The 14,933-nt window shown below is 36.0% G+C and overlaps 1 protein-coding gene across 3 annotated transcripts in view; it reads left to right on the top strand.

Moving 5' to 3' along the window:
- Positions 1-14,646, top strand: part of SS18 (SS18 subunit of BAF chromatin remodeling complex) — a 45,255-nt gene extending 30,609 nt beyond the window's left edge. Inside the window, exons 6-11 of one of the 3 annotated variants that reach the window (XM_075023176.1) lie at positions 3,772-3,939; positions 4,686-4,790; positions 6,992-7,084; positions 7,803-7,925; positions 10,572-10,705; positions 12,892-14,646. In XM_075023176.1, the coding sequence (XP_074879277.1) occupies positions 3,772-3,939; positions 4,686-4,790; positions 6,992-7,084; positions 7,803-7,925; positions 10,572-10,705; positions 12,892-12,918 (650 nt within the window). In that variant the 3' untranslated portion in view covers positions 12,919-14,646. The remainder of the gene's footprint in view (positions 1-3,771; positions 3,940-4,685; positions 4,791-6,991; positions 7,085-7,802; positions 7,926-10,571; positions 10,706-12,891) is intronic. The other 2 variants (XM_075023177.1, XM_075023178.1) reach the window with 2 other exon arrangements.
- Positions 14,647-14,933: the final 287 nt, after the last annotated feature.

Raw genomic sequence — 14,933 nt, 5'->3', positions numbered from 1 at the left:
TATTTATGTAACAGTGGACACAATGACAAGATTTACCATGGTAAATCTGGCATGATGTACTTTTCCGATACTCTAGATGTGCATATTCAATTGCATTACTGATACGAGTGCACGTTGTGAAATGCCTAAAGAATAGACCTCTTCTTAGGAGCAAAACTAAAATATTTTTGAAGACTGAAGAGACAATAGCTTGTACCATTGCTTTTTGGTTATACCCAGCTGCTTCCATAGCTCTTCAATCAGAACAGCAGAGCCACCTGTTCACTTATGCGTGTGGTTGTTCACTTTTCTGCTTCTTCAGAAGTTTCAACTATGTCAGCAGTTATTCTTGTCTTCTCATAGCATTTACCACCAGTATCTGAGTTTCAGTAGAAGAGATAAAGCTAAGGAGACCATTTTAAACCACTAAGTTTTTCTGCAGCTCTTTCATCCTCCTCTGGACCTGCTTGAACAGCTCCAGAGGAGGGCCATGAAGATGATCAGAGGGCTGGAGGACCTCTCCTATGAAGACAGGCTGAGAGAGTTGGGGTTGTTTAGCCCAGAGAAGAGAAGGCTCCGGGGAGACCTTATAGCAGCCTTCCAGTTCCTAAAGGGGGCCTACAGGAAAGCTGGAGACAGACTTTTTACAAGGACATGTAGTGACAGGACAAGGGGTAATGGCTTTAAACGGAAAGCGGGTAGATTTAGATTAGATGTAAGAAAGAAGCTCTTCACTATGAGGGTGGTGGGGCACTGAAACAGGTTGCCCAGAGAGGTTGTGGATGCCCCATCCCTGGAAGTGTTCCAGGCTAGGTTGGATGAACAACGTGGTCTAGTGGAAGGTGTCCCTGCCTGTGGCAGAGGGCTTGGAACTAGATGATCTTTAAGGTCCCTTCCAACCCAAACCATTCTATGATTCTGTGATTCATCCTCAGTGCACTTCTGGTCTCAGATTTGACATGAGCAGTTGAGGAAAATGTTGTGTATTCTTGATAATGTACACTATTTTTAATAAAATTGAACAATGAGCAGTTCAGTTAGCACCTGTTGTCCTGGCTTGCTTTATACATTCACTTACTTTGTAAGACTGATTTGGGTCTACACTATGCATTTCAAATGCCTGTTTTATGACTACCAAAATTGCCTGTACTACTCACAGGACCTACAGCATTACTTCTTAGCATCTTTTTCTTTAGACTTTTATTCCAGGAATGCTTCCAGTCTATTGATGTGTGAAGGCTGCCTTCTGAATATACAGAAACATTTATAGGGCTTTTGTACTACCAAAGTTAAAATAGTTTCTTGGAAAGACAATAGTCTGCTTGTGTACTTGCATATTTACAGGGATAGTCCTACACAATATTTTCTTGGACACATTTTGGACTGTAGACTCATTTTGGACTCTGTACAAATATAATATTTTGTCCTCTCCGGAATAAATAGTAGTAGAAATTCACCAAAAAAGAATTTCTAAGGAGAATTTTTGAAAACAGCGAGCATTCTCTTGCAGTCCACAGTTTTGTGAACTTCCGTGTGTGAAGTCTTACCTCCAAGTCAGGAAGAGGTCATGACTTCCACTGAGTGTAGTTTGCGGTAACCTGATTGGACATTCAAGAGCTGTGTTTTAAGTGGGCTGTAAAAATATGTACTACAAATATGAGAAAGTCTTAGACCATGAACTAATGGTCTTAAGTTTTTGACTTCACTTTTGTGAAGGGGTTTTCTAGGTTAGTTTTACGTCATATTGAGTATTATACGATGAATAAATGTAGCTTTAATGTAGGTGTCCTGGTTTCGGCTGGGATAGAGTTAACTGTCTTCTTTCAAAAGAAAAAACAAATTCAAAGTTCTCTTACCCCTCAAAACTACCCCATAAAATGGTTCTGTTGCATGAGACGATAGAGACCATGGTTCTTCTTTTAGGTATCTTCTTAATAAGAGAGAGATGTGAACCAAACTGGAAGGAAGCCAGGCATTCTGTTATTAACACAATACACAGTCTGATACAGAGTAGTGAATTCTCATTGTGGCTCTACAAAGCGTTAATGAAGTTCTAATTTAAAAAGCAAACAGAAAACCTCTACATTGCACCATGGGGACCCAACACATTTTATCACATTGTATTGTGACTAATATTAATATTGTTAATTAACAAGCTTTCTTGAGATCTAGGAATATTATGGCAACAAGTTTTTATTTTTTTTCGAGGCTGCCTAATGTTTCTCAGTACCTCCGAAGAGAGGAGCAGTGAAGTAGAATGATCTAAATTACCTACTCGTTCAGAAGATCAAAAAAGAAATATATTTTTGCTAAGTGAAAAATAATTACGGTATCTCAATTTAAACCACTTTTTTTCTTCAAAATCAGGACACAGAAACTGCCGTGCTGAAGGGTGGAAGCATAACTGGATCATTTTAAGAGTGGCCAATATTTACCTTAAGAGGAAAATGAAGCTTAACAGAACTAAGGCCATTTTGCTTCTCACTGAGACATTCTGCACAGGGGTTTAATGGGATTTAACTAATGCACTTTGAATTCATACCATTAATTAATTTGGCTTAACTTTCTCTCGTAACCCCACATAAACAAGATCTAAGTGACTGTGTATTCCTTTCCTTATGTAAATCCATTGTCAGTATTGACTGTGTCTAGGTAATTTTCCAGTACTGTTGTTTCACATAGGACTTTCTGCTTGTGCTCCAGCACCTAGTTATTTAAAAATAGTAAATGCAATGGCAAAATCTAGCATACAGAAAACTAGATGATAACCTTCCTTTTTCTCCTGGGATGGGGCTGAGGAGTGGCTGTGCTAGTTTGATGGTTTGATTTGTGAGATTGGTTAGTTGTTGTCTTAGTAGTTTATAAAATAAATTTTTTAAAAAGGAAAAAAAAGCTTAGGGTTTCACCATTAGGAAGTGTGCAATATGTGTTAAGTGGTTTGAATTAATGTATTATAAAAATATTTTGTGTAAGAAGTTTAACTCCTTGTCACAACTCTTTCCTCCTCATATTTTTATACTGGAATAACTTCTGAAGTGGAACTACAGAGGAAGTGAAGAAGCTGTTCTTTGTTAAATCAATGTAACCTGCAATCTCATAAAACGAAATGGTGTAACCATAATTTTCATTGCTGTATGGTGTCAATAAGGTGCTCTTTTAACTGTTTGTTTTCATTACTGAAGTTTGCATTTCTCCCAAGTTCAGCCTTAATCAGATTTTCTCAGTTGATAAAAACATAGACAGTACTTGATCTCTCCTGGTCTTTTTCTGTGATTCACAGAAACTTGGTGCATCTTGGTATGAAAGAAGCTTTTTGTTACAGGCTGCTTGGGACTATTCAGTGGAGGGCAGAGCATATATTCCTGTGGGCCTTTCTGCATACTGCCTGTTGTGTGATTGCCTGACTCACTGGTACACATGGTTTGTCTTTACAGGCTAAATAAAATTGCTTATTTTGTGATAAGAGCTTGTTGATGAATTACAACAACAACTACACGTGTATTAAATTTATGCCATGAAGAGTTTACAATGTTGACTGATTTTTCTATGACTTACCAAGGTTTCACTATCAGGTTTTCATCTACACTTTGCAGGAGCTTTTTAAAACAAACAAAAAATGGCGAAAGTGTTTCAGTTATCTTTGTGCATGAATAAACTGATGTCTGTGTAGTTTGAAGAAAAATCATCTAGAAAGCAGCCTTATTAAAGGTTGGGTTTTCAATGTTATTTTTGAAAGATTTAATCACAAATCATGTGTTACAGACGACATATTTGCTACTTTTCCTTTTGCAGGTCCAATGATGCACCAGCAGCCTCCCTCCCAGCAATACAACATGCCACAAGCAGGTGGCCAGCATTACCAGGGGCAGCAGCCACCTATGGGAATGATGGGCCAAGTTAACCAAGGAAATCACATGATGGGTCAGAGACAGATTCCTCCATACAGGCCGCCACAGCAAGGTAGGACTTAACTTCAGTGTTTTTACATTAATTTTAAATAACCATCTTTAAAACTATTTTAAATCACTTCCTTGCTTACACCAAATTCTGATCAAGTCATTGGGTGTCACAGACTTTGTTTGCAGACTCTTTTTGTTATCCTTTTAAGGGTGGTTCTTGCAGCAACAGATTACTGGTATCATCATGAAACATGAACACAAGTATTTCTTTTGTTTTGAGTTCTTTCTGACAAAAAGTGTATAAAAATACACGTCTCAGATATGCTGGTGCAGAATTCTGTTTCGATATTTAAATGATAGGTACAGAAAACGAACAGAGTACCTGCTTCATTCTGAATTTGCTCAATTACAAAAAAGGAACAATGTTGCACAATCTTGCTTCTTTCTTTTTTTTTCCTTCCAGTCCTTTTAGAAAAGGAATAACTTTATTTTTAACACCTTAGTCTGTTATACACATGTTCCTAAAATGAGCTCAAAACTGAAGTTTGATATATTATGTGCTCAGTCTAGTGCAGCCAAACAACTCTGTGTGTGTGTGTGTATATAGAGATCTTTTTTCTTTCTTTTCTTCTTCTTTTTTTTTTTTTTTTTTTTTTAAGTAAACCAGATTACATATGTTGTCTGAAATGCAACGATATGGGTGGGGAGTACATTTGAGAAATATTTCTCATACTAGAATCAGAAATAAGCAGGCTTTATAACAGAGAAAACAAGTTATTTACGTATTGACTGGTTGTGGTTTTTCAGGCCCACCACAGCAGTACTCAGGCCAGGAAGACTATTATGGGGACCAATACAGTCATGGTGGACAAGGTCCTCCAGAAGGCATGAACCAGCAATATTACCCTGATGGTAATCTCTCATAAATGTTAACTTTCCCATTTTCTATACCTGCCCAATACTAATGTAGTCATATGCCCAAAATTAGGGAATAAGGCAAGAATAGTAATTGGATATCATACCTCACATTTACAAAACATTCCAAATTCAGAATTGTTACTACAGTTTAAGTTACTATGACTAGTTAATTATACAACTACTCAAAGCATGTAATTTCTAATACTCCCATTTGAATCTCTAACAACAGTTTTAGTATTTCAAAATGAAGTTCTGCAATTGGTTTATCTAAAAGCATGGAAGGTTCCTTAGCATATCTAGTATAATTGAGATGAATTAAAACAGTCATAACTTTCTTACAAATAAGAGATGGGGCGATATCCTTTTATTAAAGATTTTATTGAAGTGGAAAAACTTGCTACAAAGATGTGGTTTTTCTGTAAATATTCTATTTTTTAACTTAGTGTTTAGTTTTCATATAAGTCGCACAAATGTGTTATTGCTGCTATGGTATGGGCCTTTAGTTTAATTTTTACAAAGAAATAAAATGGTCCCTGCCCTGAGGAGATTGTAATTGTGAATCCTCTTTAGAAGTCCCGCTAGTACTTTCAAGACAAGACCAGAACTTTGAATTTCATATATCTGTCCTCCTACCTCTTGAAATTTAGAGTGCTGAAGGCTATTGGATTGCATTATAAGTTAGAAAAGTTGTAATTAACCTGTTTTTAGGCTGAGCAGAGACTGGGAGAACAAAGATGCTGACTCATGACTACTGTGATAACCGTGTGTGCAACTTAATGGTATCTTATGAAGTTCAAGGAATGTGGTAGATGTTAACATTTTAAAAATGTATACAAAGCAAAGGTGTGTAATTGCCAAAGCAACTACTTATTGTAAATAAAAGGATACAAGTTAGTTGTTTGAGTTTTAATTTCTATTAAATTGACTTTAAGTTACATCAAGCCATGTCTATAGAAGCTTACGTGTGGTTTTTTTGGAGATACACGTGCAGAGTTACTTTCCAAGTTGCATTAACTCTTAATTATTAAGCTTTCATTTTGGAACTTTTACATTATACTCATGAACTTTAAATGGTTACAGGCAATTTAATTTAGTAAGGGCAATTCAATGTTACCATCAACAGCTCTGTGGCAGCACAGATTACTTTTCTTAGACCCGTTCCTTCTAAAGATTCATTCTTGATCATTACCTCATTATTACTCTTACGTAGAACTTAAAAAGAATGTAAGACTTGTTTTACTTGTTATGTATTTGTATTAGTTTCAGTCAATGGCATATGGTACAGTTGCAGAACTAATTACAAAGACCACTTAGTTTTAGAACTATTTTCTCCTTTCCTTATTTTTATTCCAAAATATTATTCCAAATTTATATAATTTGTATAATTTAATTTCAAATTAAAACACAATTTTGGCTTGTTTTCTTGACCAAGTTAGCAAAAAGATATATTTTGGTCATCTGTAAGACAAAATATATTTGTTCTAAAAACAACAACAGGTGGGGTGCTTACTGCATATATTGGTTTCTTAATCAGAGATGCCTGTAGTCTCTGAAAAGAAAGGTTTGTTTGTAATGATCCTACTCAGGACTGGAATGTAAGAGGAATAGTTTTCTTAAGACTTGTAGGAATTCTGTTTGTAGGGAAAACCTTGAGAATGTTGTTTTTCTGTCACTTAAAAGCAAAATCTAATGTAGACTGTGGTTCATAACTTCATTGAGCTTTATTTGTTATATTTCACACTGCTTTTAGCATATGCTTTTGAATTGGAGATCAGCAGAACAGGTGTTAGACAAAGTATGATAATTGCTTTCTTTGTTCATTCTAATTTAATTCAGGTTATTTACATGTGAAAGGCCTAAATGCTTTCTTTTTTTTTTTTTTTTTTTTTTTTTTGAGTGAAAGATAAAGTACTTCTCCCCCCTGCCCCCCCAACAAGGATTATCAGAAGGTTAAGACCATCCCTTGCTGTGATGTTGCTAAAACTACTGCACTAAGCCTTTTTTTTTTCCTGTCACATGTTAATTCAATATGAAAGGAAATCATATTAATAAGTCTTTGGCTAATACAATTGAAAATTCTTTTTCATGTATATCCAGTTGAAATTTTTTTCATTTTTCTGAGAAATGAAATATTTTTAGCGTTTTCACTCAGAGGCCATTAACGTTTCTTCCTGTCTCTTGTCGAATTGATGTAGGTCATAATGATTACGGTTATCAGCAACCGTCGTATCCTGAACAAGGCTACGATAGGCCTTATGAGGATTCCTCACAACATTACTACGAAGGAGGTATCTATATACCTTCACACACATACGCACATACATTCCCTTTCCTCCCCCACCTGCAACGGGAACAAAAATTCTTACACAACACGACTTAAACCCATGCAAAGCTCTTGTAGAATACTAGTTGCTGCCTGTCTTGAAAATTGCAGGGAACTTGAAGCATTCAAAATAATTTCTTGCAAACACCTAAAATATATAACCACAATTTGCCATTTCTAACAACAGTAAAATGACTAAAACACTCTAGATATTTTTTTTTTTTTTACCTCAATGGAAATTTTTATTTAAACATAAATTTGTTGGTTCAGTTGTATATCTTTTTGTGTGTGTATATATTTTGTATAATTATAGTGCCGTTAGGAAACAGCTTGCTGATCTTGTGTAGCTAGTCTGTGCTCTTGTAGCTGTCCTTAATTTTGTCTTTTTTTATTTTATTTAGCATAGTCATGATCTTATGACTGTGATGTTCCAGTAAATGTAATGCTCGTTTGGCAGAGATGCTGAAAATGCTGCAGTTCAACTTTGCAAAATTGGCTTTAACTGCAGTTTGTTTGGCCGAATTCCTTCTGTTTGGTTTGAGTTTTCTTTGTTTTCTTCAGTTTTTGAAATCAGTATTGCATTTTCATTTTGTTCTTGTGTTGTTGGCTGTGCATCTTAGAAGGAAAAAATTAATAAAGTAGGTATCTTTATAAGTTTTTGCTTTCTTGCAATGATTTTACAGGAAACTCACAATATGGTCAGCAGCAAGATGCATATCAAGGACCACCCCAACAGCAGGGTTATCCACCACAACAGCAGCAATATCCAGGCCAACAGGGCTATCCAGGACAACAGCAGGGTTATGGTAAGAACCTGAAGACACAGAGAGCAATGACAGAAAAGACTAAGAGAGATCCTCATATGTTATTCTATCCCTGTTTTTACTGTGTTGAAAGGCCAGGCTTGTCCAAAAAAGCTGTATGCCTGCAATTTCACTGGTCCAAAACAAGAAAGTGTAGAAGACAGTATCTTTTGGGAAGTAGATCTATTGGCAATCTAGGACGGTGTGGTAGAAAAAAACGAAGGTGACTGACTAGACAATGTTATAACAGGTGTCTGTAATTCAGAAAGACCCAGAAAGACTCTACTCTTTTCTGTCCTCTGTAGGTGAACACGGTCAGGAGGGCATAAAGATGGCAGAGAGCCATTTATACCCTTTCATCCTTGGACTTGCCATTTAGGGCAAAATCTTTTAAAAACTAATTTAAAATTTCATCCAACATACATGAATCATTCTTTTTAAATTATTGTACTGATCAGTAAGGAAATGAATATAAGCATTGCCAATGCAGCTTTCAAGAGAGTTTGTCATATAAATTTGCACTAGTAGTGCAAACCTTTTGATGTATGGCAGGAATGAGAAATCCTCTGCCAAGCGTGAGATAAAGTAGTCCTTGGATTCAGGGAAAACCTCCCAAACAGGAAACTTGTAGCATGTAATTTTTGTGCATTACTTCTGAATACATGAGGTCAGAAGACCATGCTGAAAATACTGCTCTTTTAAGTTTTACTTGCTTGCATATTGTAAAGCTGAACATACTTATCTCAGAAGAAGGAATCTGAAATCTAATTCCATATATTTTAACTTTTAGTTTTGTTGCAGGTTTAAGTGCTAAAACTTTCAGCATTGTGGGTATGCAAGGAAGTGCATGGATGACTTGTTTGCCATGAAGATAAATGCCAGATTTGCATTAAATACAGTATTAATGAGACAGAGTTAAGTTTCAAGAGGATCTTTTGCAAGTTTTCTCCTTTTGGAGGTTATGGATGAATTGATAGTTCTAAAATAATATTCATGTACTTATATTCTGCTAAACATAACATAGTAACAGAATGAAGATCAGAGTGAAGGTCCATCTAGCTCACTATTCTAAATTTTGTAAGTAAAGAAATAAAATCTGACTTTGAAAATTTGGGTTAAGAAATACTAGAGGAAAGGAATGAAGAAATCTGTTGGAGCGACTTACCCACCATAACTTGTAAACCCAAATAGCATACTTCTCAATTTCTATATTGAAGTTCCATTTTTATTTAATAAAACCTGTCACTGAATATTTAGAATTCAACTATAAAAAATCACCATGAATAAATAAAACCAAGTTTCATTTGTCAGATGAACACAGCACTTTTTAGGATGTAGTGTCCTTGCTCCATTTAATATTTAATTGCTTTCTAATTTGCAAAAATAAATCAGCATCCCAGTCATTATTATCAATCTTTAAGGTTTTGTTCCACTGTAGAAAGCTGAAACTGCATAGTTCAAGGGGATTTGAGGCCTGAGGAGAATGGTAATAGCATATGGAGCTTTTCTTCTCCAGGTCATCTTTTTGACTGTCTTATAGATCCAGAATTACTGAAGGAGTTACCAGCTGATGTCACCTTAACGTAGCTAAAACTAGCCTTCTCTAGCACTGAATTACATTATTGCTAATACTCATCTGTTTTTTCTGAGGGGGAAAAAAAAATGGTGTTGGTTTGTTTAAAAGAAAGTAATTCTGAAGAGTTGCAAATCTTGCTGACTGTGCCAGTTTTTAAGGGGTGGTGTTGAAAAAGCTAACTTAGATCCATTGCAAAAGATCCATATGGAGTGTCACTGAAATACACAGTACACTACCTCTCCCAAGGCAGGGGATGGGATTAATTTTGTTTAGAACACAGCTGCACTGCCTGATGGTAGTAATGTGCAGCTTCCAATGGTAGACAGGCTGAGTCCCTGTGAGTAGTAACAGAAAGAGTTTGTATTGACAAAAGAACAGCTTCCTTTTACAGCCAAAAAAGGCTGGAGCCAAAGGCTTTTTTAATACCCTTTTCCTGGAAAGTTAAGATGACCAGATGAGTATGGAGTAGAGGGTGCTTTTTTCCATCCCACAATAGTGTTTACTGTTGTTACATCTCACATTTTATGCATGTAACTTGCTTGTCTGACATCCCATTTATGATTGCCTGCTGTAGTGTGAGAACTGACTTTCGAGCAGTGCAGCACTGCTAGTCTCTTCAAAAGGTCCAAATGCTAAACGCAGCTGATCATCTGGCTGCTCCTGGCATTACAAATTTCTGGAACTGGAGCAGCATACAGCAGGAGAAGAGCGTGCCTCCCTAAATCCTGGAAGTGCTCGTCTTTGTGATTTGTCATTTCTTGCTTTGTTCTTCCCTGTCCTATGACCTCGTGTGTGGAACTACATGCATTGATAATAAATAATTAATATATCAATAAAGGTAAAGGTTTCTGTGGTTGGAGCACAGGCCCTGTCAGCTAAGGTGCTTTTCCAGGGTGAGGGGAGCACCACTGATCCCTGTTACGTTTTTAAGTAGGAAGAGACCTAATTACACAGTAGTGATACTTGCAGCCTTGTTCAGTTGTAAAATTCAATGGGTTTACTGTTCTTTTTCCTAACATCCTAAGCAATCTTTCTTTTGTTTGTTTGTTTGTTTCCATTTTAATGATCTCCAGGCCCCTCCCAGAGTGGTCCAGGACCTCAGTATCCCAATTATCCACAAGGACAAGGCCAGCAGTATGGGGGATACAGACCCACACAGCCTGGGCCACCACAGCCACCACAGCAGAGGCCTTATGGATATGACCAGGTATTCTTTCATTTGATGAGAAAGTTGTGATTCTTACACACTCATTTGATAATCTTAGTTTCTTGTGGATGTTTAAACTAATGAACTTGAGGACATGGTCTGTCAGGTGTGTATATACAATTCTCAGGGATTTTATTTCCAGGCAAGTTACCCAGAACCATTTGTCTGGAGGTGTGATTAGTCATTCTCTTCTGCGTTTGCAAAGTTTTAATGCAATTTGGCAAAGCGAGGCCCTCCAGGCAATATTTTTGGACCTTAAAAATTAAGGTGATCTGTTTCATAGCCTCATGGTGAATGACTAATATGAAAGATGAGGTTCCTAAATCTCATGGTAGATCATTCTTCATTACTGCTTTGCAATAAAAATGGTTGAATTGATTTTCCACAAACACAAATCCTCTCCAGTTGCAGAATCGCTTCAGGTGTGCAACAGAGGTCCTTCTACTGTAGAGCTGTGTAGGGAGACATGAAGCCTATTTTTGCACAGATTTTCTCCAGGCAATGTAAAGGAACACTAAACATGGGAAAGAGGTGACCTGCAAATCAACTGCTGCTTTCTTATCACTGCTAAGATAAGTTTAAAACAAACAAGAACCACCACAACTTTAGGCTGGAGTTGTAGTGGAGGACTCCTGTAAAAAAACTGTCTTCTAATTAAAGGATGAAATGGAGGTTTTATTCCTGTAGAAGGTACTAAACTGTAAAAATTAATCTTTGCAATATGAATCCAGAAATATCATTAAAACATACACTATTACTTTCTCAGCATAAATAAAATGGAGATTAACTAAATATACCTTACGATCAAGTTGAGGTTCTAGTGTTTAAATAAAATCCTGATATGTCAGTAGAAGATGAGTTGAACTTTCAGGAAGAACTTTCCCTTGGAAATAAGAATAGCCACAATTGCCTGCATTTTTAAAGGAGAACAGTTGGCTTCCTTTCTACAGAAATTAGAAAATACAAGGAAGGAGAACAAGCTCTTTCAGTGTGGTAGTTTAGAGATGCAATTACTTCTTATTATTTAACAGATAAACAAAATGCTTATGCACTGAACTAATAGCTTCCTCCTGCAAATAATAAGCTACAGGAAAATGCTTTGCTTGTGGCAAATGTAGGGTCAAGGAAACTTAATCTCAATTTGCTGAGTTTCTTCCAGCTTTCTTTGCAGTAGAAGTGGATAACCCTCTCTGTAGATAGACTGCACAAACTGGAGGAGTAGAGCCTACGTTCCACTGGGAAACTCAATTATAGAAGACCTCTCTTTCATACTAGCCATTCCCATAGGAATTGCGCTGCTTAAAGTCTCATCTGGCAGCTGTTCTGAAACTCTTCTTCCTGACTGATTGCCATATTACAATGGAAAAAACTGACATTGTAACATAAAACTGGAATTTAAAATACTGCCTTATCATGATGGTACTTAACGTGGAATGGTGGCAGGACTGCGGTTTGGAGAATGTTCGCTTCCTAGCACATTACTTGTTTCTGCAAGCCTTGAACCCTGTGGTGAAGGATCATGGTAAGCATGTAGCATTGATGCTTTCACCTCTGCCCTCCTCTGCAGTACATGACATTCTGTCAAAAGAAATAGAGAATATCAATAAGGGTAATAATTCTATGTGTCGGATGTATGGAGTAATTGATTCCCATAGGATATGTTGACTAGTTCTTTATGTTCACTGGGATGTGCCTTGGTTTTTGAGATACATTTATCAGTTCATTCTGTGATGCTTGATACATGAATATTTTTAGGTATCTCTGAAGGCAGGTTAGTTTCCTAAATTACTTTGAATTTAGGTGACCTTGTCTTTTTGAAATAATTTTCAAAGTTTAGGTGGGAAGTAATTCCCATCTTTTATTTCTGATGGTGTTCTGCAAATTTCACAGTAGTCTATTGAATCCAAAGGTATACTTTTCTGGTCAAATTAGGTTCCTGGTTTTAAATCCATATCATCCATCTTACTTTTTACACTAAAACACAAAGGTTTTTTAGTGAGATGAAACTGTACCACTTACTCATATTGGTTTATCATTTATTGTTATTTGTTTCCACCTTTTAACTTCATAGTTTATTTGGATGGTCTTCTGATTTCAGCTTTTAATACAGGAAAATATGCCTTGTGGTCTAATGATGTATTTTGATGTGGTTTGTTTTTTTCTTGTTGTTTTTTTTTTTTTTTTAGGGTCAGTATGGGAATTATCAACAGTGAAAAAGTACTCACATTCCAGTAGGCAATATCTATTAGCAGCCATATTGTCTCCTCAGCACTGTGGACATGTTCCTGAGATGAGAACCTCCCATTCCATCTAGCTTTTGGAAAAATCTTGTGGCTGTTTTATGGTATACAGTCTTTATGGGTTAATTGTTAAAGACTGTAGATTCTCAGAAACTGATTTCACATCTCTACTCTAGATGGCAATATTGGACAGAAAATATGTGACATAACAATTTGCAGTGAGTTGAGAACTGTATGTCAAATAGACTGTTACAGACTGAAAGGTGCGAACAGCTTTGTATGTTTATGAAGGTTATGGGAATTTAATATTTTTTCCACAGATTTTTTTTGTAGGGGGAAAGGGGGAAATGCACACTTTTTACAGCAGCAATATTTTGTATATTATGTTTTTCATGTGGTGAATATGCAAGACAGTACACTACTCTCTGGGCAGGATAAGAAATCTACTGTTAAAAATGGGTAGGGGCATGATAAGTGCTTGATTGTATAAGTCTCGAAATGGTGTACAATAAAGATAACAGTGAAAAAAGATGGAGAGCATCATACATCACTGATAGGTCCATGTACAAAGAATGAGAATCCCAGTTATCTAAATGGGAACATAATTAAGGACAGTATAATATAGTCTTGTGCAAAGATTAATTTTTTAAGCTTTCCAATTTTTCTGAGTGAGGCATTTTTGTAAAAATTGTTTCTAACATAGTTTGACAATTTTCTGCAACATTTTTTGGGTAACAAGATAAATGTTTGGGTTTTATTTCTCAAGTGTTTTGTCACAGCTTTGCATAAGCAAGCTGTAATCCCTCTTAATAATTGCAATAACAAAGAAAATGACAAGTGTTAATTTTACTTGGCTTGAATATGCAAAGAACTTGAAAAATAATATGGAGGTCAGGACTGTATTGTATAAGTGTATTTTAACCTTTAGTTGAATAATTTGTATGTATCAAAATAGCCTAGACGACTTTGTAAAACCTATCTAAATTTTCCTAATTGGGAGTTAATATCTTTAGAAAGGGGACATTTTTTGTGTGTGTCCATTTTTCTTATTGGTTAACATGAGACCAAGGGATGTTTTATGACATGAAATATAAAACCCGTTGGTGAGGTAAATGCCAAATTTTGTTTTGAACTGCATTAATGCTTATAGTGTTGCATGTGAGATAGAGGCAGCACCTTGATAATAGCATAGTACACAAAAAATTGGTTTTGAGACTGTCCTGCAACTGTATATCAGATAAATAAATGGATATTCTGTTGTGCAGGAATATATGCATTCAAGAATTCCTGGCAACTTTTATAAATGACAGAACTGAAAATTAGCCCAGGAGTAAAATTTTTTTTTTTTTTTTTTTTTCAGTTGGCAGTTGTGTTTGGGGGGGGCAGGGGGAGAGAAAAACAACTGGTGTTCATAGTAAGTATGACATTATACATGGAAGACAAGATTTTCAATTTGTTCATTTTTAAAGGGAAAACAATTTTCTTAAAGTCAGTAGAAAATACACATCAAGGTTTGAACAGATATGGCATGAGGAACATTATTATGAATGAAATGCTTGTAGGTTCTGTGCCAATTTTCCACCACTGTGTACTTCATTGCTATTTAAAACTGTACTCCATCAATTCTAACGGAAGAATAAATTATTTGTGATTTTAATTTTCTCATTTGTTTCTTTAAATTAGATCCCTATCACTCTGATGTCTCATCTGGAGACTCTGCTGTGGGTTTTTATTTTATATAAGTTTGGCCAGAATAACCAAACTGTATTTGCATTCTAGGACTTTATCAAAATTCTCTTGCCATAGCCAAGTTAATTAGAATTAACTGTTCAGTAATCAGCGTGTTGTGTAGGTTGTTTGTTGCAAAATTCTTCCTCTGAAAATGAAGGTCCATGAGGCTATAATCAAGATGACTGAATTAGATAAATGAGTTGAGGACGCAAAAATGTGTTGAACCCAACCTGGTGTAGATATGTTATCTCATTTGA

Source organism: Buteo buteo, chromosome 3, assembly GCF_964188355.1.
Source record: "Buteo buteo chromosome 3, bButBut1.hap1.1, whole genome shotgun sequence".
NCBI lineage: Eukaryota > Metazoa > Chordata > Aves > Accipitriformes > Accipitridae > Buteo > Buteo buteo.
Note: the sequence above shows the minus strand (reverse complement) of the source record. Positions and strands in the feature narration are given on the sequence as shown.